We start from the raw sequence: 22,711 nt of genomic DNA, 5'->3' as shown, positions 1-22,711 counted from the left end.
TATCTAACAAAAGCTTAAACTATCTGCCCAATTCTTAATCGGATTTATAATATTTATTTTAACACTACCAATGAATGTACCATAGCTGGATAAAATCCTCTTCTGCTATGAAAAGAAAGTTAATTGATTTCTTGTTTTGAGATAGAGAGTATAGATGAACAAAAAGAAAGACTAATGTTCGAGAAGCGGCGTTTCTATTTTTATTTTATTTAATTGTTATTTTTTTTTACATAACGGTAAAGAGTTTAATGCTATTAGTAATTTATACAAGATTAGATGTGAAAGAAAAAAAAAGGCACAAGTCACTGGAATAAATTACTAGATTCAGATACCGCACACTTTATAACTTCATGCGTTTGAAATCAGTTTCATTACTACTTTCGATTTTGTTTGATTGATTTACTTTACTAACTCAAGTTAATTATATCAGATTAAAGTTATATTTTGGTAGTTGTGACATAGAGACACATTAATGGCTGGATTTTAGTTCTTAAGGATGTGATGATCTTAAATTGTGTGAAGGCCAAAATATCATAACTTACCCATCTCAAATAAGGCACATTTAAAAAAAAAAATCAAATCCTTTTTTAAAAACTTTAATTCGGAATGTACGTAATAGAGGATGAATATTTGTTAAGTATTTATTTTCGGCCTGATATGGTGAATGAAATAGCTAAAATACACTTACGCAGGTGAATAGAACAGGTATTTGCAGGATATAACTATGATACTATTTATTACAAACAAAATACATTCATAGCCTTAACGTCATTTATTTCAATGGCAAATACACACATTTCAAATATCTGGCAGTTATAAGTTAAACATTAATATATTATAAAAGTGATTTACAGAAACACTCTGAAGAATTATAGTATATTTTGTGAATAGTAAATTAGAGAAACGGCTAGAATTAACGCCATATTCTTATGTATTTTCGGAGCTCCGTTGCAGAGGTCCGTGTCACAAGTGCAGTATGTGACGAATACTTCACCGTTGCCTGTTTGTTTTCTACACGTGTGCTCCTCAGACTCTTCCTTGAGGTATCCACATTGCCTCACGATTCGCACATTGCCATAGACTGCAATAAGAAAATTTATTTTTGTACCAAGAGATCATCGTCATCATCATCATTTCAGCCTATTGCAGTCCACTGCTGGACATAGGCCTCCACAAGTTCGCGCCAAAAATGCGTGAACTCATATGTGTTGCCCATAGTCACCACGCTGGGCAGGCGGGTTGGTGACCGCAGGGCTGGCCCTGTCACACCTAAGACGCTGCTGCCTGTGTACCAAGAGATAAAAGTTGTTAAATTAAAATTTTTAATATTTTCTAAGTGAAGTGACACGCGTTGGAGCAACGGTCACAGTACTGGTACTGGCTGTTGCGCTGGCGATTGCGGCTTCGTTTCCCGCACACGACAAACATTTGTATTCGCCATACAGATGTTTGCCGTGGCCTGGGTGTTTATGTAGTCCTTGTGGGTCTCCCCACCGTGCCTCGCAGAACACGTTAAGCCATCGGTTTCGATTGTTATCATATAAATCTGATAGCGATCGTTACTCTTAGTAGGCAATATATCCGCCAACCCGCATTCGAGCAGCGTGGTGGATTAAGCTCTGATCCTTCTTCTTTATGGGGACAGAGGCTTATGCCCAGCAGTGGGATATTACAGGCTGAAGCGAAGAGAAGTGAATTTTTGCATTATTATATAAAATAGTTATGAACATCTTCTTCCTTCTAGTTACTTAAAAAAATACAAAAAAAATCTTCTTGTATTCTCTATGTTCTCTAGACTATGTGTTAAAGAAGGACATTTACTAAACATGGTCTCTCTCAGTTAATAACATAAACACCTTTTAATTACATACTCGCACACTAGCAGTATTGTCCTAAAAACTGATCATTCTCCTTCGTGTCTTTTCTATCTCAAGTGACACTGGCGAAATCGACAGTGCCCCCTGGCACAACTGAAAGTCATTAAGCCCAAGAATAATAATAGTCCTAAAATTCGCTATGTTAATTTTTGTAAAAAATTTATTCGCATCTGATAGCTCAAGATAACAATCAATCATTGTAAAATTAAGAACCTGGCAGTAACAGCCAAAAAAATGATTGGTTTTAATAAAAATTGGGTAAAATAGTGCGTGCGTAGAAAGTACACATGTCAGAAGTAAAACTTCTTTGGCAAACTAGTTTTTAAGTCTCGTTTATATTTATACAAATCTAAAGCTTTAGATTTCCGTTCCAGCGCCACCTAGTCAGTTTGCAATGTAATACTATCGATATTAATGTAATAACCTTTGTAGTTTCTTTAGGACACGCTAGGTGGCTTTGTTATTTGACAAAACGTTGCACATTTTCGTGACGCTAATATTATTATTATTCTTTTTCATACTTAAAAACTTTACCCTCATGCGCCTAAAGAAATTTCACTTCATAAAATATACAATCGAATATCAAACTTCGATGACCCATTGCTATTAATAGGTTTCTTGGTTACCTACTCGCAATTGTTACCGGTCCAACGTGACACTTACTTTCCATTTTAATAATCCGACAAAATGTAGGTTCGACGGGCTCTATGTGCTCTGGTGGGTCCTTTAAAGAGCAGTTGACGACACCGAGACTGAACGGGTCGAATCGTTCCCCACATCGCGGATCGAAGGCACTGTTACAATCGTAGCAGAAGATTGAGGATCCTGTGTGAACACAAAATAGTTGTTGGATCTTGTATAGAATAAATCTTATATAGGCCTATGTCCAGCAGTCGACTGCAGTAGGTCGAACTGGCTGACTGACGGACTGACTTATATAGCAATGTGGATGTTAAATGGGTACATATTTATGATTGAAGATTATGAATGGCGTCATGTTATAGTGTCAAAAATTAATTATTTTAGTTTGTAATTTTAAAAACATGGAGTAAAAACAGGCATTAAATAATAACCTAATAGTTTTTTTTAACACAACTTCTGCCAATTCTTTTTATTTTGACTCTGATTTCTCCTCAATCTTGAGAAATATTTGGAAAAATTTTCTTATCCAACTAGGCTGACTTGATACTCAGTATTTAAGCTATAAAATATTTGTTCTGTTTTATTCTATTTCACTTTTTATATATGCATACAAAACTTTAACCGAATTTTATATATATGTTAGTATAAAAAATAATACATAATAACGAAAAAAACCTGACTTCAATTACATCGATAAGTAATACAACGAAGGTAGACGAAAAAATAGTCAAGTAAATACGCATTATCCAAGATTACTCCAAAAGTTGTAATCAGATCTCGATGTAAATTAAATGTGACCACATAATAAACGTCGGCTCTCGATTAAATTAAAAATCATCAAAATCGGTACACCCAATAAAAAGCTACGCGGATTTTCGAGCGGTGACTATAATTAAACAGTTAAAAAAATAATCATGTCATTGAAATAAATAATACGTCAAATACTAAAAATACAATGCAGCGTTTACATTTTGAAGTTCCTTTCACTTAAACTTCCAGAATCTGAAGTGTTTGTCCTATATTTCGGTTATTTAGGTATTAGGTAACATAATATTGGTCACATGAAACCTTACAATTACTTTTGTATTGGATTATCTGTTGTGTCACGTTGAACTTGGCACGAATTCACCATAACATCTATTAATAAAATGACATTGACTTGAAGTTAATTTAATTTTAATATGCCTGTTCGTGTTACAGATTCTATCACAGTAGCTTAGCCATCAATTAAAAATTATACATTTACAAGTAATATATGAAGAATCATCAAAATACTGATATTTACTGAATTTACATTTGATAGAGAAATTATTATAAGTATTTAATATTTGATAGAAAATTTATTGTTCATATGTAGTGAACATTATTCCTCTGAACATTTATTTTTTAAATTTCTCTTGAGGCATTCGAATTCACCTACAATACTACGAAGTATTATTAACGTTATTTTTCAAACTTAGGCAAATGCTGACTACTTTAATAGTGATGTGGATGAAAGGCATGTGCTTTAACTAAAAAATAAACTATAATAATTCACTTTTATCTACGTATCTATATATATAACTGTATATTTAATATAAACTATATATATATATATATATATATATATATATATATATATATATATATAATAAATAAAATTGGAGTATCAGTTTGCAATATTAAAATAACCGCTTTTTACTAAATTCATTTGTATGTTTACACGGTAAATATAACAAAATAACAATTTTTATACTTTTTGCCTGTCTGTCTGTCTGTTTGTTCCGGCTAATCTCTGAAACGGCTGTACCGATTTTGACGGGACTTTCACTGGCAAATAGCTGATGTAATGAAACTTAGGCTACTTTTATTTTTGTTTAATAAAATAAAACGATCATTATATAAGTGACCATAGGGAAATGATTAGCCTTAAAACAATCATATTTCAGATTTATTTTTAACCGACTTCCAAAAAAGGAGGAGGTTCTCAGTTCGACTGTATTTTTTTTTTTTTTTTTATGTATGTTACATCAGAACTTTTGACCAGGTAGACCGATTTCGACAAATTTTGTTTTAATCGAAAGGTGGTGTGTGCCGATTGGTCCCATTTAAATTTATTTGAGATCTAACAACCACTTTTCGAATTATATCTAATAATGCGTTTTTACTTGACGCTTTTTTCGTCGACCTACGTTGTATTATACCACATAACTTTCTACTGGGTGTACCGATTTTGATATTTTTTTTTTTTTTAGAAAGAAAATATCCCTAGTTTGGTACCATGATAAGGAAACCAGGATCTGATGATGGGATCCCAGAGAAATCGAGGGAAACTCTTTAAAATCCGCAATAACTTTTTACTGGGTGTATCGATTTTGATAATTTTTACTTTAATCGAAAGCTGATGTTTATCATGTGGTCACATATAAATTTTATCGAGATCTGATAACTACTTTTTGATTAATCTTTGATAACGCGTATTTACTTGACATTATTTTCGTCACCTTGCGTTGTATTATACCTCATAACTTTTTACTGGGTGCACCGATTTTGACGTTTCTTATATAAATTAAAAGCTACTATTCGTCACGTGGTCCCATTCAAATTTAATTGAGATTTGATTCGTAATTTTTGAGTTATATCTAATATTGCGTATTTACTTGACGGTTTTTTCGTCACCCTACGTTGTATTAAACGTTATATCTTTTTACTGGGTGCACTGATTTTGATCTTTTTTGTATAAATCAAAAGCTAATACTTGTCATGTCGTCCGTTTTAAATATGATTGAGATATAATGAGCAATTTTTGAGTAATCTTTGATGACACGTATTTACATGACGATGTTAAGACGACTGTGGTCATGTTCAATACTTTGCCACAACGCCATCTATCAAAATGTAATGAAATTACTTCGTTCACTATCGATCAAATTACAATATTCCACTAGAGTAGAGAGTAGCAGTTTATTCGTTATAAATATATTTGAGCTTTTAATTTTTGAGTTATCGCTAATACTGGGTATTTACTTGGCTAACGTGGCTTAACGTTATATTAACCTCATTACTATTTTACTGGGTGGACCGATATCGATGATTCTTTTTTTAATCGATAGGTGGTGCTTGTCATGTAGTCCCATTTAAATATAATTGAGATTTGACTCGAACTTTTTGAGCTATATCTGATATGGCGTATTTACTTGACTGTTTTTGGAGTTTTCTCCTTAAGAATCGATTTTCATTTAAGGCCCCGGAATGAAAAAATTGAACAGTAAAATCTACTGAACGAATGACCTTGTTAGAGATGGCGTTCAGACGTTTTCTAATAACGCAATTAGGTTCCGATAGATGGCGTTATTGGATTCATTTATTTACAATTTGATATAGTAATAATATATTTCTTAGACTAGTAAGCCTTTTTGTGCCTATTTAGACAGTTGATCTGAAGGGGTAAACTCCAGTCGTGCATCGGAGCTGTGTGAAAACATGAACATTACATATTTTTAATAAAAAAGACATAAACCGTAATTCAATATAAATCCGCTTCAACTAAAAAACCCGCCGTAATAAGCGATGTCAGCGCTTCGCGCGAATCGACGACGGGCCTTTTATGAAATTTCTGCCTACAATCGCTAACAAAATGTTAGAAATAACAGTAGAACATTATATAATTCTACAATTTTATAATGTCGCGTTATATGGAATACGAACAAAGTATTACTATTTTTTTGTCGATCTACGTTGTATTACTCTGCGATGTAATTGAAGTCGGTTTTTTTTTTTCGTTTGCGAGCAAACACAATTATTTTTTTAATTATCAAGAAATGTTTCTAAGTCCATCAGTTTTTTTTTTAACTTCAATCGATATGAAAATCGATGTTGTTTCACATTTATGATGTTCTAGTTTTATAGTACGGTTTTTATTTTTACTTGATGTTATAAATTGTGCAATATTGAAGAACACAGTAAATTTAACGTAGGATATGTTTGACGTTTCTTGAAAATTATTGTGAGGTTATATTCGTGACATTACAAATATTTGTGACATTATAATTACACGATAATTTTACAATTGCAAAATCGCATGTTTTAAAATTAATCGAAAGTGATTTTGGCTTAATATGCATCAAGTAATCTCATAATGGTAATCCTATCCAGCCGCTTCCGAAGGCCATGTCACTTAACACGAATATTTCGTGACCAACCCTTCGAAAGAGCGGTTACTCTATTTTTATATGATTATTTATTTCTACTAATAATTCATAAGTAATTTAACTTCAGACTTTTTGATTAATTAAGAGTATTTTACCTTATTTGTATAAGTTAAAAGAAGTTATGGACATAAGATATTAGTTTTAATTAAAATAAAAAATACATACACATTTGAAGTTTTTACTTGTATATTACATGGTAAAACGTGGCAAGATCTCTATTATGGATTTATTATGATATAATAAATAAAGTTAGTAATTTTATATTTCATTTAAGAAAATAATAAGGAATGAATTAGTAATCCGTATAACTTGCTTTGATATCTATGATAAGACACAGTGAAAATGTCTTGTCATATATTGTTAATTGTATAATTTTTATCCCACTGCTGGGCATAGGCTTCTTGCTCCGTGTAGATATTATAGAATGAATCTTGATCGTGATAACTTTTATTATTTTCTTTCGGTTTTGATAAAATATACAATAAATATATACCATAAAACACATACGTACATTTAATAAATAAAAATTCTTACCGAATTTGAAAAATAGGAACAATGTTAGTAAGACTCCCGTTACACTTGTTTTCGTTAACATTTTACAAACTGTCAACACTTTGTGGGGAGTTTGTCAGACTGAATTATTTTTATTCCACACAGGGATAATTTAATTAACGAACGCTTGTAGTCCATTCAAATGCTATATCGTTATGCTATGTTTCTTGATATAATATTAGAAGAAGTTGTATTTGTAGCCTACGATAAAGTAAGACTTTGTATGTGGCATCTATATTAAAGTAAGGTTTCGCTGAATTGTATTCTAATAAATTTTTAATTTTTTTTAATAACTTGCTTACTCGACAATGTTTCTACTGCAATGTTTTATATATATATATATAAAACACATATATATATATATATATATATTTGATTTCTTATTAAAGCGATCAATTTGATGTAGTCGTTCGCATGTTGTGCGCGCGACATTTCTTCGATTAATTCTTATTTTTTATAAATTTCTCGCTTCATTAAAAAATGAATGAAACCAGGCAGTGTATTTTACAACCATGTCAAACTAAACAACAAGAGAATCCCGTTGCTATCCCGATAAATTACAGTAATATTTTAAAGTGACAGATTGAGTCAATTATTGACACTAATCGCGTATTAGTTTTTTTCTTCATGTTAATATTCTTACTAGGCGCTGATTTACATAATTATTTCTTCCCCATATTGCGACATTTAGTCCGAGTGTTGAGTGCGGTACCGCGTTTCATTGCAAGCCCGTTCGACGAATACGAGTGCGAGATTTCTAAGATGTAAAGTGTACCGATTTGGAGCGTATGAACATAACGAAAATTAGGACATTAAATTCCAAATTTTACTATCCATATATTCTTAATTCTTTGAGATGTTATTGTTTTTAGTTTATATTAGATCATCGTGATAACAGTTTTTGAATTATCCAGTATAATCAATAAGTACACATACATGATTATCAAAACATGTTTTACCTCAAAAGTTTAAGTCATGAACTCTAAAGTGAAGAACTCATGGCGGGCTAACCGTTGGGTCGTTACGATAGTACGCGAAAGCGATCCCGGGGCGCCCCGCTATGACGGTGAGGGCACCGCTGGGTTTTAGGGGGTATTCTGGCTCTTTCAGTCCACGCCATGAGCGCTACACTCCAGCCGGGCTCGTCAACCGGGTGTGTAAAAGATTTTCTTTTCCTAACGTTAAAAAAATGTTAAATAACAAATATTAAACAGTGTATTTTAATACTTTAAAAAAAAAGCTACCACTACTCAAATATATAGCTGTTTTTTTTCTAGTCACTTAACCCTTAGACGCACATAAATTCGTCGTATATATAACAGTCAATTCACGGAAATTAATACTAACAATTGCGGGTTTGTTATATAACTACGCGCATCTTGACTGGCTTAACTGCGGAGCGTTAGAGATCTACCGATCTCTAGATGTGATTGTTACGTAGACTGAGGAATCATTCGAAAAGATATCGAGACTAAGAAAACTATTATTTTAATACCAAACCTTATATAAAAGTTATTTTTATGTCGCAAGATTAATAGTTTAAGATTAATTTACTAAAAATTTACTACTGCATTTACTAGAAATTTAATTAATATAGCAATAATGATAAAATAATTTTAATATTAAAAGCCGAAAACCTAAAGCCTACTAAAGTATTAAAAGTTACTTTTCTGGAATTATTCTAACGTTCTTTAAGGTTATTTCTTATGTTGTTTTACAAGTAAATTAATTGTAGTATGTTAATTGTTTCGGTAATAAAGATAACCTTTTCTTCATCACTACTAAGGAATCTATGAACGAAAAGCTTCTTAAAATCTACGGCGGTATACGAAGACAACTGGGACAATTTCGTAAAATATACATGAAGTACAGATTCCTTGTCCAAAAACTTTTCTATCATACAGCTATGATTATCAAAGTTTATATGGCTTATCTAGAATCGTGAGATCTTTGTATTTTTTTTTTATAAGTTATCGTTAAAGGGGTCAAGTTTAGCGATGCTATTCGATTTTAGTTGAAATTGCCAGAGGATTACTAACGACCTAGCCGTGTTTGTTTTCTCTTTTACTGTTGGTCTACTGGCTCTGAATGACAGCTGTATGACGCAATGACGATTCAATAAAAACGTTCTAAGTTTAGTATTTATTTCTTAGATAAATTGTTTTATTGCGTTTCAATTTTTTTCCTTTTATAAATTTCCTTGTTAGTTTTTTTTCTATATTTTATTTTATGTTTGTTATTATAGTGAATTGCTTTGTCAGATTTTATTGTATTTCGTTCAGGTTATGTACTTATGTTTATTTCCTTAATACATTTTTATTTTTTATTTTTATTAACAAATTTTACACATAAATATAGGTATTTATGACTTTGACCTTGGGATATCTATTTGTTTATTGTATAAAACCTTTTAATCTGGGGATTTTAGTGTTCTAATTAAAAAGCTTACTAAGTGAGATAGCCTGCAGAAAATAAAAAAAGGTTAATAGAATATTATTAACATCACATTAACAGTAATATGAGCCACGCAGTAACAATGGCTATTTTCAATCATTTTGCATAAAAAACCCAAAGTGTTTTTATTTCATTACATTTATAGGGTTAATTTTGAATTCCGAAAAAAAAAAACATTTTTATGCTTTTGTAAAAGAAAAATAAAACTTAAAAGCACAAGTTATAACAATATCACTAACGAAGTTCATACAAATTGAAGCCTATATGAACAACTTGTAATGTAGATTTTTGTGTTTTTTATGCGAAAAATTTTATGTACTAATTCTTTCTTGAACATAGTGTTTGTATGATAAACATCCGCTTTCTATAGAATATCAAAGGTACAGTATCACATACCAGATTACCGGTTAGAACTAGTGTATTTTATCGATTAAATAAAACTGTGTGTCGTTTCCGTCACGCGCCCGAGCGGGCGGCACCTTCCGTGTTCGCTTTCTAGACACCTTTTAGACTTTTAGTATTTTGTAATAGATCTAGACTCATTATTTGTTCGGTATATACGTTATTTACTTTTTGATTGGTATATTTAAAAAAGAAATAATTCAAACAAAAAAATATCGGTCGTTAAATTGGTACGTTGGTACTATTGTTAAGAATAATTGTGTTTGCTCGCAAACGAAAAAAAAAACCGACTTCAATTACATCGACGAGTAATACAACGTAGATCGACGAAAAAATAGTCAAGTAACTACGCGTTATCAAAGATTACTAAAAAAGTAGTTATCAGATCTCGATGAAATTTAAATGTGACCACATGATAAACTTCGGCTTTCGATTAAATTAAAAATCATTAAAATCGGTAAACCTAATAAAAAGTTATTGCGGATTTTCATGAAGTTCCCTCGATTTCTCTGGGATCCCATCATCAGATCCTGGTTCCCCTATCATGGTACTAAACTAGGAATATCTTCTTTCCAACAAAAAAAGAATTATCAAAATCGGTACACCTAGTAAAAAGTTATTGCGGATTTTCAAGAGTTTCCCTCGATTTCTCTAGGATCCCATCATCATATCCTGGTTTCCTTATCATGGTACTAAACTTGGGATATCTCCTTTCCAACAAAAAAAGAATTATCAAAATCCGTACATCCAGTAGAAAGTTATGCGGTATAATACAACGTAGGTCGACGAAAAATTCGTCAAGTAAAAACGCATTATTAGATATAGCTCGAAAAGTAGTTGTTAGATCTCAAATAAATTTAAATGGGACCAATTGGCACACACCACCTTTCGATTAAAAGAAAATTTGTCGAAATCGCTTCACCGAGTCAAAAGTTCTGATGTAACATACATAAAAAAAAAAAATAAAAAAAAAAAATAAAATAATTGTGTTTGCTCACAAACGAAAAAAAAACCGACTTCAATTACATCGACAAGTAATACAACGTAGATCGACGAAAAAATAGTCAAGCAACTACGCGTTATCAAAGATTACTCAAAAAGTAGTTATCAGATCTCGATAAAATTTATATGTGACCACATGATAAACATCAGCTTTCGATTAAATTAAAAATTATTAAAATCGGTACACCCAGTAAAAAGTTATTACGGATTTTCGAGAGTTTCCCTCGATTTCTCTGGGATCCCATCATCAGATCCTGGGTTCCTTATCACGGTACCAAACTAGGGATATCCCCTTTCCAACAAAAAAAGAATTATCAAAATCGGTACATCCAGTAGAAAGTTATGCGGTATAATACAAAGTAGGTCGACGAAAAAAGCGTCAAGTAAAAACGCATTATTAGATATAACTCGAAAAGTAGTTGTTAGATCTCAAATAAATTTAAATGGGACCAATTGGCACACACAACCTTTCGATTAAAACAAAATTTGTCGAAATCGGTCTACCCAGTCAAAATTTCTGATGTAACATACATAAAAAAAAAAAAAAAAAAAAAAAAAAAATAAAGTCGAATTGAGAACCTCCTCCTTTTTTGGAAGTCGGTTAAAAAAATACAGTCGAATTGAGAACCTCCTCCTTTTTTGGAAGTCGGTTAAAAAGTTAGATTATTTTTTGAGTATTTAATACGTTTGCTTAAACTGTAGTACACGAAAATAGTTTTTAAGTTTTTATTACACTACTTTGGTATCTCGTAGGTTCTTATAGTAAGTAGACTTTTGTAAATATTTCTGCATCTAGTTTTAAATTATTACAAAAAAAATGTATTATACACATTACACTATAAAATAATTTAGAAAAAAATTATAAATAAACTATAAAATATATTTGAATTTAAATATTAAAATTAAAATTCAAAGTCTAAAGTATTTGACATATATATCTATCAACAGGTTTCCACGAAGCGATTGGTGAGACCATCGCTCTATCCGTTTCCTCACCTCGCCACCTCCAGACCCTGGGCCTGATCCAACGCTCAGTTGACGACACAGCTCACGACATCAACTACCTGTTTACCCAGGCGATGGACAAGCTGGCCTTCCTACCCTTCGCGCTAGTTATGGACAGGTGGCGTTGGGACGTCTTCACTGGTGATATCAGAAAGGAGCAGTATAACTGTCACTGGTGGAGCCTCAGGTTAGTAGCTGATGTGAATATTTCCGTCTCTTTTTTACTTTATACCCTCTAATTTTCTCGTGTTTTTACATTTTTCTGTTTGTAATCAAATCAATGAGGATTACTTAACTGCTAGTTTTAACTTAAAAAATCTCAAATTCTATGAAAAATAATTGGTATCTATGAAAAATTGGGGTATATGAAAACGCTTTATACTGACTCCGTTGGTGCTGACTCTGTTGCGATACGGTTTTACAAGTAATTAAAAATCTCTTAATTTCTGTCAAAAATTTTAGGTGTTCTCACAATGTTACCCTTTTTTTATTTATCACTTTTATTTATCACCTTTTTTTATTTATCACTTGAAATTTGACTGCACTACCATGTTTTACCAAGTAACGTCTATTACCAGCTGATTCAACTCAATTAAAAAATACTTATCAATTACGCAAGATGCTACCCTTCAACGTCTTTCTTTTTGTCATTGTTAATTTTGTAAATCCTTCTTGGCATACGCTAAGTTTGACATACCATGGCAATTGAGATTACTTAAACATGAACAGACAATTTAACTACATATTAATAATAAGACGAGATTGTATGTATTAGATAATAATAATTCCTTTGCTAATAACATTATAACGTAACGCAGTTACATGCGCTCTGCCGCGCGAGGAAATGATAGTGGACTGGGTCACGAGCGATCATGCGTTACTACATCAGAGAAGTATCTAGAATTTTTCGAATATATTTACAACAGTGAGTAAACAAAGAGTAATAGCATCGTCATCGTAAACAATTTTTTCTTGTAAATTGCGGGTAATTGTGAATACACGGCCGCCAAGACCGACAGCTTATCCGACTTTCTCTAACTGGAAGTTATGACAATATATTCGTTTTTTATTTCTATAAATTGTTATTTGTTTATTTTTTTATGTTTTTTTTTTATCTTTAATGTACTCTAAAAGAAGAAAAGTTTCTTAATTCGGCTGTACTGTTTTATATGCTTATAACATTATTAGCTGTGCCCGCGGCTTCGCCCGCGTTGAAATCAGTGTTTCTCAAAGTTTTACCGGCAAAATTCCAGTGAAAGTTTCATCAAAATCGGCTTAGTCATTCCGTAAACCTTCCTCTTGAAGCACTCTCTCCATTGGTAAAACCGCATGAAAATCCGTTCAGTAGATTTTGAGGGAATCGACCACATACGCTTTTGGGGACTTTGTTTTATAATACACTAACTGTTGCCCGCGACTGCGTTCGCGTGGTTATGAAGATATGCATTACTATTAAGATGTTTAACGCAAACTGTTTTTTTTTTATTTCAGTCACTTGAAATGCTTATCACACTAAGTAATTTTTAAAAGGCACAATTTAGTATAATTTAATAGTTATTTTTATAAAACCTCTCTATACACCACATTTTTAGCTTTATTTTCAGGCTGCAGTATAAATAACCTATCAGGCGAACTGATAGCTGCTGTTTATGTTTCGTACAAACTATAATTCCCAATTAAACCGTTCTTAGCGGACGTCTACTTACTATAATCTACCTACCTACCAAATTTCATCTTTGTCCATCCTGGATGGATTAAAAACCACTGGATGGTCCCAGCGGTTTTTGAGTTCTCGCGATGAGTGAGTCAGTGACCTTTCTCTTTTATATATATAGATTACGATACATTATTTGGACACCTCCTCACCATCTATAGAGCATACATTTTAAATTTCAAGTCTCTTACTCAAAAACATAGGACTTTCATATAAACTTCCAAACCCCATTTTATCCCCTTAAGGGTCAAGTTTCGTAAAAGCCGGTCTTAACAGATGTTTACACCCTATAAGGAACCTACCTGCCAAATTTCAAGTTTGTGGCTATTATAGTTTCGGAGATTTCGTGATGAGTGAGTCAACCTACCATCCCCCGTTTTAACCCCAAAAGGGAGTTGATTTCTAAAGATACGTTATTTGAACACCTCCTCACCATCTTTAGAGCACACATTTTAAATTTCAAGTCTCTGACTTCAAAAACATAGGACTTTCATATAAACTTCCAACCCCCGTTTTACCCCTTTAGGGGTCGAGTTTCGTAAAATCCGTTCTTAACGGATGTTTACGTCTTATAAGCAGCCTACCTGCCAAATTTCAAGTTTGTGGCCATTATAGTTTCGGAGATTTCGTGATGAGCGAGTCAAACTACCATCCCCCGTTTTAACCCCAAAAAGGGAGTTGATTTCTAAAATTACATTATTTAGATACCTTCTCACCATCTATAGAGCATACATTTTAAATTTCGTCTCTTACTTCAAAAACATAGGTCTTTCATACAAACTTCTAACCCCCGTTTTACCCCCTTAGGGGCCGAGTTTCGTAAAATCCGTTCTTAGCGGATGTCTACGCTCTATAAGGAACCTATCTGCCAAATTTCAAGTTTCTAGGTGTTATAGTTTCGGAGATTTCGTGATGAATGACCTTTCGCGTTTATATATATTATTATAGATATATAGATATATATAGATATAGGTTCACCGATTTTAAAGATTCCTTTTTCAAATCGTGAGCAGGCGCTTGTCATGTGATCTTATTTAAATTTGAGCGTAATCTGACGGGTATTTTTTTAAAGTATTTATTGTTTTTTTTTTAAACCTAATAAAGCGTATCTATTTAATTGAAAATATTTCGACAACCCTAATGTTTTTTTAAATTTGATTTTGGATTTTTGTGTGCAAACAAACTAAGTTATTTCTCAGTTACTTTTGATTTAAAGTTGCTGGTAATACAATACAATACACGAGTATTAGTTTCAATTTTTTTGGAAAACATTATAAATTGTGAACACTTTTACTAATACAGGACTGACCGCGATTGTGACTAGTGACACCTGTGATCATGGCGTCTGTAACATGACCCAAATACGGGAGGTTTCGAAATTTCAATACTTCCCGTATACGTAAAAGTATTGACAGTGACCAAGAAAGTTTAAAAACTTATATGAAATAATTGTTTGATAGGTGCTACATAAAATGGCCTTTAATTAAAAAATTTCATAGTAATCTGTCAAATTACGTAGTAAACACTGCGTGACGGTTACTTCGATATAAACACATTTCTTGAGATGTTTGTAACGCCACACACAAATTACATTTATATTTGTGTAATAGCCGGATAAATAAACTATTGAGATGCAAATAAAATTTTAGGATAGTATGCAGAAAAAAAATATACTAATCTCATCATCGAGTTGTTTGGAATTTATGAAAATTATTAAATTGAAGATTATGGTATTTAGGACATTATTTCTTTGGGCGATAATCCCACTATTTGCCTACATCGTGTCTTACGATATTTTCAATTAGAATAACGTTGTTTTCAATATGTATAATGTGTACGTGTATCTATAATGAAAAACATGAGGAAAATAAAACAATGCTATATTTACGATAATCTAATGCATTGAATTTATCTCTAAATCTAAAGGGAAAGTCAATCTCAGGTAGTTTAAATAGAGCCTACAACAACCGCTCTGGTGTATTGGTGCGTGTAATCGCCTAAAACTCGATAATATACATAACCACAGATTCCCGCTCGGGATATATATCTGTAATTGTTGCGTTTTGGATGTCTGTCCTTGTGGGTCTCCCACTGTGCTTCGGAGGGCACATTAAGCCCTCGGTCCCGACTGTTATCATAAATGATAGCGATCGTTACTCATACCTGTTTATACGGGAACGTAACCACCAATCTACAATGGAGCAGCGTGATGGATTAAGGTCCAATCCTTCTCCAACACAAAAAAATTAAAAAAAGTACTTTCAGAGCTAAAAAACTAACTCTATGTATATATAGAAAGCTGTTGTGTATATATAATCTAAAAATACATAAGCTAATTTTTCCAAAACTCCCAGAGAATCGAAAGTTACACAGTACTTTGTATGGCGGTACTAAATTTTTACTAATTATTTTTTCAACAATAAGTCTGACGCATTTATTGTATACAACTTCCGGCTAAGAATTTTTCACACAATCTTTGTCTTAGTATGGGAATTATTAAAAATATAAAAAAACGCATCTAATAGCAGTTATCTAATTCACGAGGTCATTTCATTCAATGTTGACGTTTTAACGTTCGAAAATTAGAAGCGTGGAATGAAATTATGTAAAACTTAAAAGTAGCGGTCATAATAAAACAGAAAAAAATAGATATGAGAGCACAGAAATATTTTAGTAACAATATTACACAAATAGTTGTAAATAAGAATGAATATATAAATAAATTACTTCAAAATGTTTCTAAAATTCTTATCATGATTTACATTATTCGAGTAAGTGTAAAGTAAAAGTACTTTTTAATCATCTGTTCTATCATAATATATTATCCAACGTAAAAATTAGGTAACAATTTTTTTGTAGTAGATTGTTTTTAATAACTCATTTTTGTTAGTTTGTAATAGGCTAATATATATATTTTATTTTGAGACAAAGTTTCTTATGGGGCGGTGCGCAGGGGTTACCCTAGCCGTAAAAAACGTTAGTAACGTTTTAAATAAAATCGTAACATTCTTATGTATATGTATGAAGGCTAGGCAGTGTCTAATATATATTCTACGCGATGACTGTTATTATTATCGCATATTGCTATTATTATTATATATTTTTATAAACCATTGTAAATAAAATATAAAATAAAAGTGTTAAGATAATTTTGTAACGTAGTTTTTTGATATTTATCGATTAAAAAAATCATAACAAAAAATGTATACACGAAATTTTTTTTTTATACCTCGAATAAAACTTGATATTAATATTTTATAATAAGGTACTTCGTTCCTATCTAGTGTCACACGAAACTAGACGGTTTTTTTACAACTAGGTCGGCAAACAAGCATACAACTCACCTGATGGTAAGCGATTGCCGTATTCTATAGACGCCTGCAACACTTCAAGCATCGCAACGTGTTGCCGACCTTACCCTCAATACCAAGAGCTCTTATCACCTTACTCACCACAGGAACACAACACTGCTTGAAAGCAGTATTATTTAGCTGTGATCTTTAAGGTCGAAGTCCTTCCCCAGTCGGACTGCTCTATATTTTGAGCAGAATATTTCCTACTGTGCCCCACCTCAGTTATAAATACATATAAAGTTAGTAAGTTTATTGAAATCGTTAATTTGTAACGTAATTTGATAACAAAACAAAGTCGATTTCAGTTTACATCGACAAGTCATAAAATGAGATTATCAATGCAGCTGGAGTTAATTAAATACGTGTTATTGGGGATAACTCAAATTTTACTCGTTAGGTCTCGATAAAATTTAAATTAGATCACATTTCAAATACCAGCTTTCAATTACAATCTGTACACCGAGTAAAAAGTTATGAAGTAACACACCAAAAATAAAATCGAAATGAAATGAAATGAAGTGTAAACATTTATTTCGACATAAGGTGCACACACACACACACATATACACATATAGACACATACACACTGAGCGAACACGTCACGTCAACGTCAAAATAATGTCAATTACAGAAATAATAAAACAAACAAATTAAAAAAAAAACTTAACAATAATAAAAGAAAGTTAAGGCAGCAAATCGTATTGAGAACCTCTCCCTTTTATAGAACTCGTTTAAAAATGTAATTATATTGGTTATTGAAACCAACTGTCAATTTATAACGATTATAAATTAGTTAGTTTTGAAATGTATGTGCAATGTTAACTACGTGTTATTAATTATAGATCGTGCAAACATTTGCTCCAGTTTGTATAAGAAGAGACAGCTGCGGTTGTCCGGCCTTGACTTTTGAAAACTTTATTGAAAGGCTTTGGCTACGGTACATAGTATGAGATGTAGCGATTAATGATATGAAATTCATACTTAAAATGTTTCATGATTATAAAGTTAGTCATATATATTAAACATATTTTGTAAAAAAAAAATAAGAAAATTTCATAAATGCTTACATTATTAAATAGTTAAGGTATGCCTATGCTTACGATTTTACGTTTTATTCGTATTAAAATTTATTCCACAATCAAATTTTTAACAGTCTTGACTGATTCGCTACTGATTCTTATTCATTTTAGTATACATGGGGTCAAAAAGAGGCTATTGTAGGTGAACTCAGTGGATTTCAAACATTGTATTGGGGTCCCTAATGTTCCTTACTCATTGAATACTAAGAAAGAACCGTAATTTTTCAAGCTATATTAGCAATATTTGTTCAAAGATTAGACTAGTTAAGTTAGTTAAATGTCGCTAGAATTTATTCAATTGTGCCCTCGTATCGTCTATATCGTAAGATTTGATTACATACAGATTGTTATATAAGTTAAACATATGATGGCTTAACTAACTGTTACGATCTCAGCAAATATTATAATTAATACTTTCGCAGATATTTGTCAAAAATTTGTTGGTTTTGTACAAAAACAATGATGTAAATAATATGTTTATTTTCTTTTTTTAATATTTTATACAGATAGAAGTCTTGATAGAGAGTGTGTGAGATGTACCTAACATAGTACATTGAAATTTTAAATGAAAGTGTGTGGGTACTTCTTCGGGCTGTCACCGCTGAATTTACGTTAACATTGGGATAAGTTCTAAAACTTATGTATTGTCAGTGCTAGTTTTATAATAGCATTTTGAATTCCGATCATTGTTTATTTTTCGACAGGATATTAAACTTGATGTAATCGCACCAGATATTAAGTTAGGGCATAGCAAGAATTGTAAGGCTCCAAATTTGAAGCAGCTTGATAGGGCAAGTGCACTATTTTGTTAGTCGTTGTAGTATTCCTATGGTGAGTAATATAGCTAAAGCTCTTGAGGAGGCTCTAGGGTCAACTACGCGCTTGCTTCTAGCACTATAGGCGCCATTGATTGTGGTATCTGCTTACCATCAGGTGGATCGTATGCTTGTTTGCCATTTTGGTAGTGTAAAAAAGATAATATAAATATGAGTATATGTTAAGGCCATTTTAAGCTCTTATTCTAGCATATTGCTCAGTACGTACATGTAAACGGGATGTCGTTTCAAATGACATCCCGTTTTGTTAACTACACCGTCATTAATGGTAACTTACTTGAACATGTTCGCTTCCATTTTGTGATGTTCGTGCATGGATTATATTATAACTATATTTATTATTTAATTGAAATTCTTGTTAAGGTTTTGATGTATTGTTGTGTTACATTTTAACCGTCTTGATAATAAATACACAAATAAAGGTTTCGAAGGTTTTACTGAATACACATTATTAAAAATCGTTTTTCTTTTTTTAATACAGGGAGCAGTACGAAGGAATTAAGCCCCCAGTCCTAAGATCAGAGCTTGATTTTGACCCCGGTTCAAAGTACCACATTCCAGCCAACATTCCATATATAAGGTAGGTCTAGAATAGACATGTATTTAGTTTTAAAAATAATTATTTAAAGGTTGCCTGGAAGAGATCGCTCATTAGCGATAAGGACGCCTTTTCTACTTATCTCCTGCTTTTATTTTTGTAATTTTGCTGACTCTTGGTGTACAATAAAGAGTTTTTTTATTATTATTATTTAAAATCAGATAGCAGCATCTATTATTATCAAAATTTAAATAAATTATTTAGATTACATTTTTAAATTATTTTTAAGTAATTAACTAAAATGTGGTAAGTTCGACATGGTTCTAGAGCACAATTTTCGTCACAGCGAATTTATTACACACGTTTGTTAGGAATGCGTAACGCGTCTGTTATACTATGTAGAGCACATTCACTCGAAACGTTGTTCCTCTTTTGTTTCCGAGTCGCACGTCAGAATTGCAATTTCGTAACAATTATTATGATCTGTTAAGTCACATAGTAATCAGAATATCCATAAAATGTAGTAGAATTTTCCATTCCATTTTAATTTGTAATATTATATCCATTATTGATTGCATAGAGCAATATTTGATCTAATTAGGTAACCGCACGATTCAATTATATTTTATGTTCTGACAAATTACAGTTATCGATTAAAATTCTCGTGCGGTATTCCTAACGATGGATTAGTTTCGACGTAAAACCAACGCATTACGTAAGATTTATGTAACACACTTAGAGCAAGCAGAAACGATGATTAAGTGGAACTTTGAAATGAATAAGCAACCATAATAATGCCTTCTAACTATTTTTAAATAAAGTTATCAATCTTGAATTTTTCGAATTAAATGAGACGAATAATTTTTGTGAATTTTTCACGGTTTTAGCCGAATAATTTATTTTGTAATCGACTTGCATTTTTGTTATTGACTCCGCTACGAATAATGTTGTAACATTCGTTTAATTATTAATAAAGGTTACTTAAATAATAATAAAATGTAAATAAAAGTTTCATAAATGTATATTATAATACTTTCGGTATTATATTAACATATCCAGTCCTGTTTTTTAAAATAAAAATACTTATTCGATGTCTAAACACAAATCAACATTTAAAGCTAACAAAAACAAAAGAGATCAGTACTATTTAGTGATGGTACTCGTGACCACCTTCGAAGTCACCGAAGTGGCTCCCAGACTCGGATCCTCCCTCTTGGCTACCGAAAGATCCCTGGAAATCATTATGAAGCTCCTGATGTTCATGATGTTCATGGTGTTCAATAGGTTCATGATGTTCATAATGTTCATTATGCCCATGATGTTCAAGATGTCCGTGATGTTCATGATGTCCATGATGTTTCTCCTCATGAATAATAGGGACGGGGACCTTGACGGTGTAGGGCACGTGTTTCTCGACGTGGTGAGCTACATGCTTTTCAATGTGAACGGGCACAGGGTTGTCAACTAGGACCTTCACGGGGATTGGCACTTTCTTCTCCACGGGATAGGGGATGACCTTCTCAACTGGGTAAGGCACTGGGACGTGTACCTTCACTGGCACTGGCACTGGTTTCTCGACATGTACTGGCACTGGGTTATCAACATGAACCTTCACGGGGTAAGGTACTGGTTTCTCGACTGGGTAAGGCACTTTCTTCTCTACATGTACGGGATAAGGCTTTTCTACATGAACTGGTACTGGGTTATCAACGTGCACTTTGACGGGGTAGTGGATGGTCTTCTCAACTGGGTATGGTACATTTACTTTCACTGGAACCTTAACGGGGAATGGCACCTCTTTCACGACTGGGTATGGGTGCGGTACATGAACTTCGACGGGTACTGGGACGTGCTTCTCCACTGGGTAGGGGACTTTTTCGTAGACCTTGACAGGAACAGGCCTATCAACATGAACTTTAACGGGGTACGGTACGTGTTTTGTTACTGGGTATGGCTTGGGAATATATTCAGGCACTTTAACGATCTCCTTGACGGGATAGTGTACAGTTTTCACAACTGGGTAGGGTTGAGGTACGTGTACCTTTACTGGCACGTGTACTTTTTTCTCCACTGGATATGGAATGTGTTTTTCTACTGGGTAAGGTACTGGCACTTTCTTCACTACTGTGATGGTTTTTTCGTGCGTTTCGTGATTATGATGCTCATGCCCAAACCCTCCTTCTGAGCCTCCAAAATCTCCGCCGAATCCTCCATGGTCTCCGAAACCGTGACTGTCCCCGAAACCATGGTCACCATAAAAATCGGAAAGACCTCTCTTATCTTGTTTTTTGTTTTCTTCAACCTGTTTTGGTTCAGCCTTTGAATCTTTTTCCGCCTTTTCCTCTGCCGTGGCCAGGCTTATAGCCACGGCCAGGATGAAGGAAGATCTCTGAAAAACAAAATAATAACAGCTTATTTGCATGCGAAATGTATAAATAACTCATTTTTAAAAAGTAATTTGTAGTAAGAGTAATTAAAAAACAAGTATATAATGTATGAGAAAGTTTAATTATGTTATGAAATAACTCAATTTAAATAATGTAGCATCGAAAATATTTTAAATGAAGTTAAATAATTAAAATAGATGCGTAACATTTATGAATATGTCCGAATGGATTAACTTTTACTAACCAAGAGCCTCATGATCGCTTTGTATGTTGTTCAGCGAAGGCTGCGCAGGAGTGTGCTGTGTAAGACGTAGCCCGAGGTTTTATACCGAGAGTAAGTTCTTTCGTTGATCAATGAGGCAAACACTTTCGCTCATACAACCGACGTCCATGTGTGTGTATATAATGCTATATATTTTTTATAGTTAATATATTGTAAGAAAATTTGGTTTGTTAATAAGATTACTCAATTTACTAAAATCACACATGTTTATTAATGAACTGTCAATTTTAAATCAATATTAATATCATAGGTACAGTTTTCCTAATTGTCCTTCAAACGTTTTCTGTTTAAATTGTAATTTTATAATTACTATTAATATTCATATTTTATTTAAATTTTTACTTGTGAACAATTTTATTGCAGAAATTAAATATTTCAAATAACGAGGTTTTGACGG

At 32.5% G+C, this 22,711-nt stretch overlaps 3 protein-coding genes across 3 annotated transcripts in view; 1 reads left to right on the top strand and 2 right to left on the bottom strand.

The window, feature by feature from the left end:
• The window catches only part of LOC123655083 (angiotensin-converting enzyme-like), an 81,996-nt gene extending 62,306 nt beyond the window's left edge, over window positions 1–19,690 (top strand). The window contains exons 34-35 of the mRNA XM_045590921.1: window positions 12,068–12,311; window positions 19,588–19,690. Coding sequence (XP_045446877.1) covers window positions 12,068–12,311; window positions 19,588–19,690 — 347 coding nt within the window. The remainder of the gene's footprint in view (window positions 1–12,067; window positions 12,312–19,587) is intronic.
• On the bottom strand, window positions 758–7,343 carry LOC123655200. Its single transcript, XM_045591036.1, has 3 exons — window positions 7,244–7,343; window positions 2,541–2,702; window positions 758–1,081 (listed from the first exon to the last, which is right to left on the bottom strand). The coding sequence occupies exons 1-3, from the start codon at window positions 7,302–7,304 to the stop codon at window positions 870–872; spliced, it is 435 nt and encodes a 144-aa protein (XP_045446992.1). The 5' UTR covers window positions 7,305–7,343; the 3' UTR covers window positions 758–869.
• A 959-nt stretch (window positions 19,691–20,649) lies between the features above and the next one.
• LOC123655199 (skin secretory protein xP2-like) lies at window positions 20,650–22,329 on the bottom strand. Its single transcript, XM_045591035.1, has 2 exons — window positions 22,276–22,329; window positions 20,650–22,033 (listed from the first exon to the last, which is right to left on the bottom strand). The coding sequence occupies exons 1-2, from the start codon at window positions 22,285–22,287 to the stop codon at window positions 20,792–20,794; spliced, it is 1,254 nt and encodes a 417-aa protein (XP_045446991.1). The 5' UTR covers window positions 22,288–22,329; the 3' UTR covers window positions 20,650–20,791.
• Window positions 22,330–22,711: the final 382 nt, after the last annotated feature.

Source organism: Melitaea cinxia, chromosome 7 (genome assembly GCF_905220565.1).
Source record: "Melitaea cinxia chromosome 7, ilMelCinx1.1, whole genome shotgun sequence".
NCBI lineage: Eukaryota > Metazoa > Arthropoda > Insecta > Lepidoptera > Nymphalidae > Melitaea > Melitaea cinxia.
The sequence above is the reverse complement of the archived record's forward strand: the minus strand, read 5'-3'. Positions and strand labels throughout refer to the sequence as shown.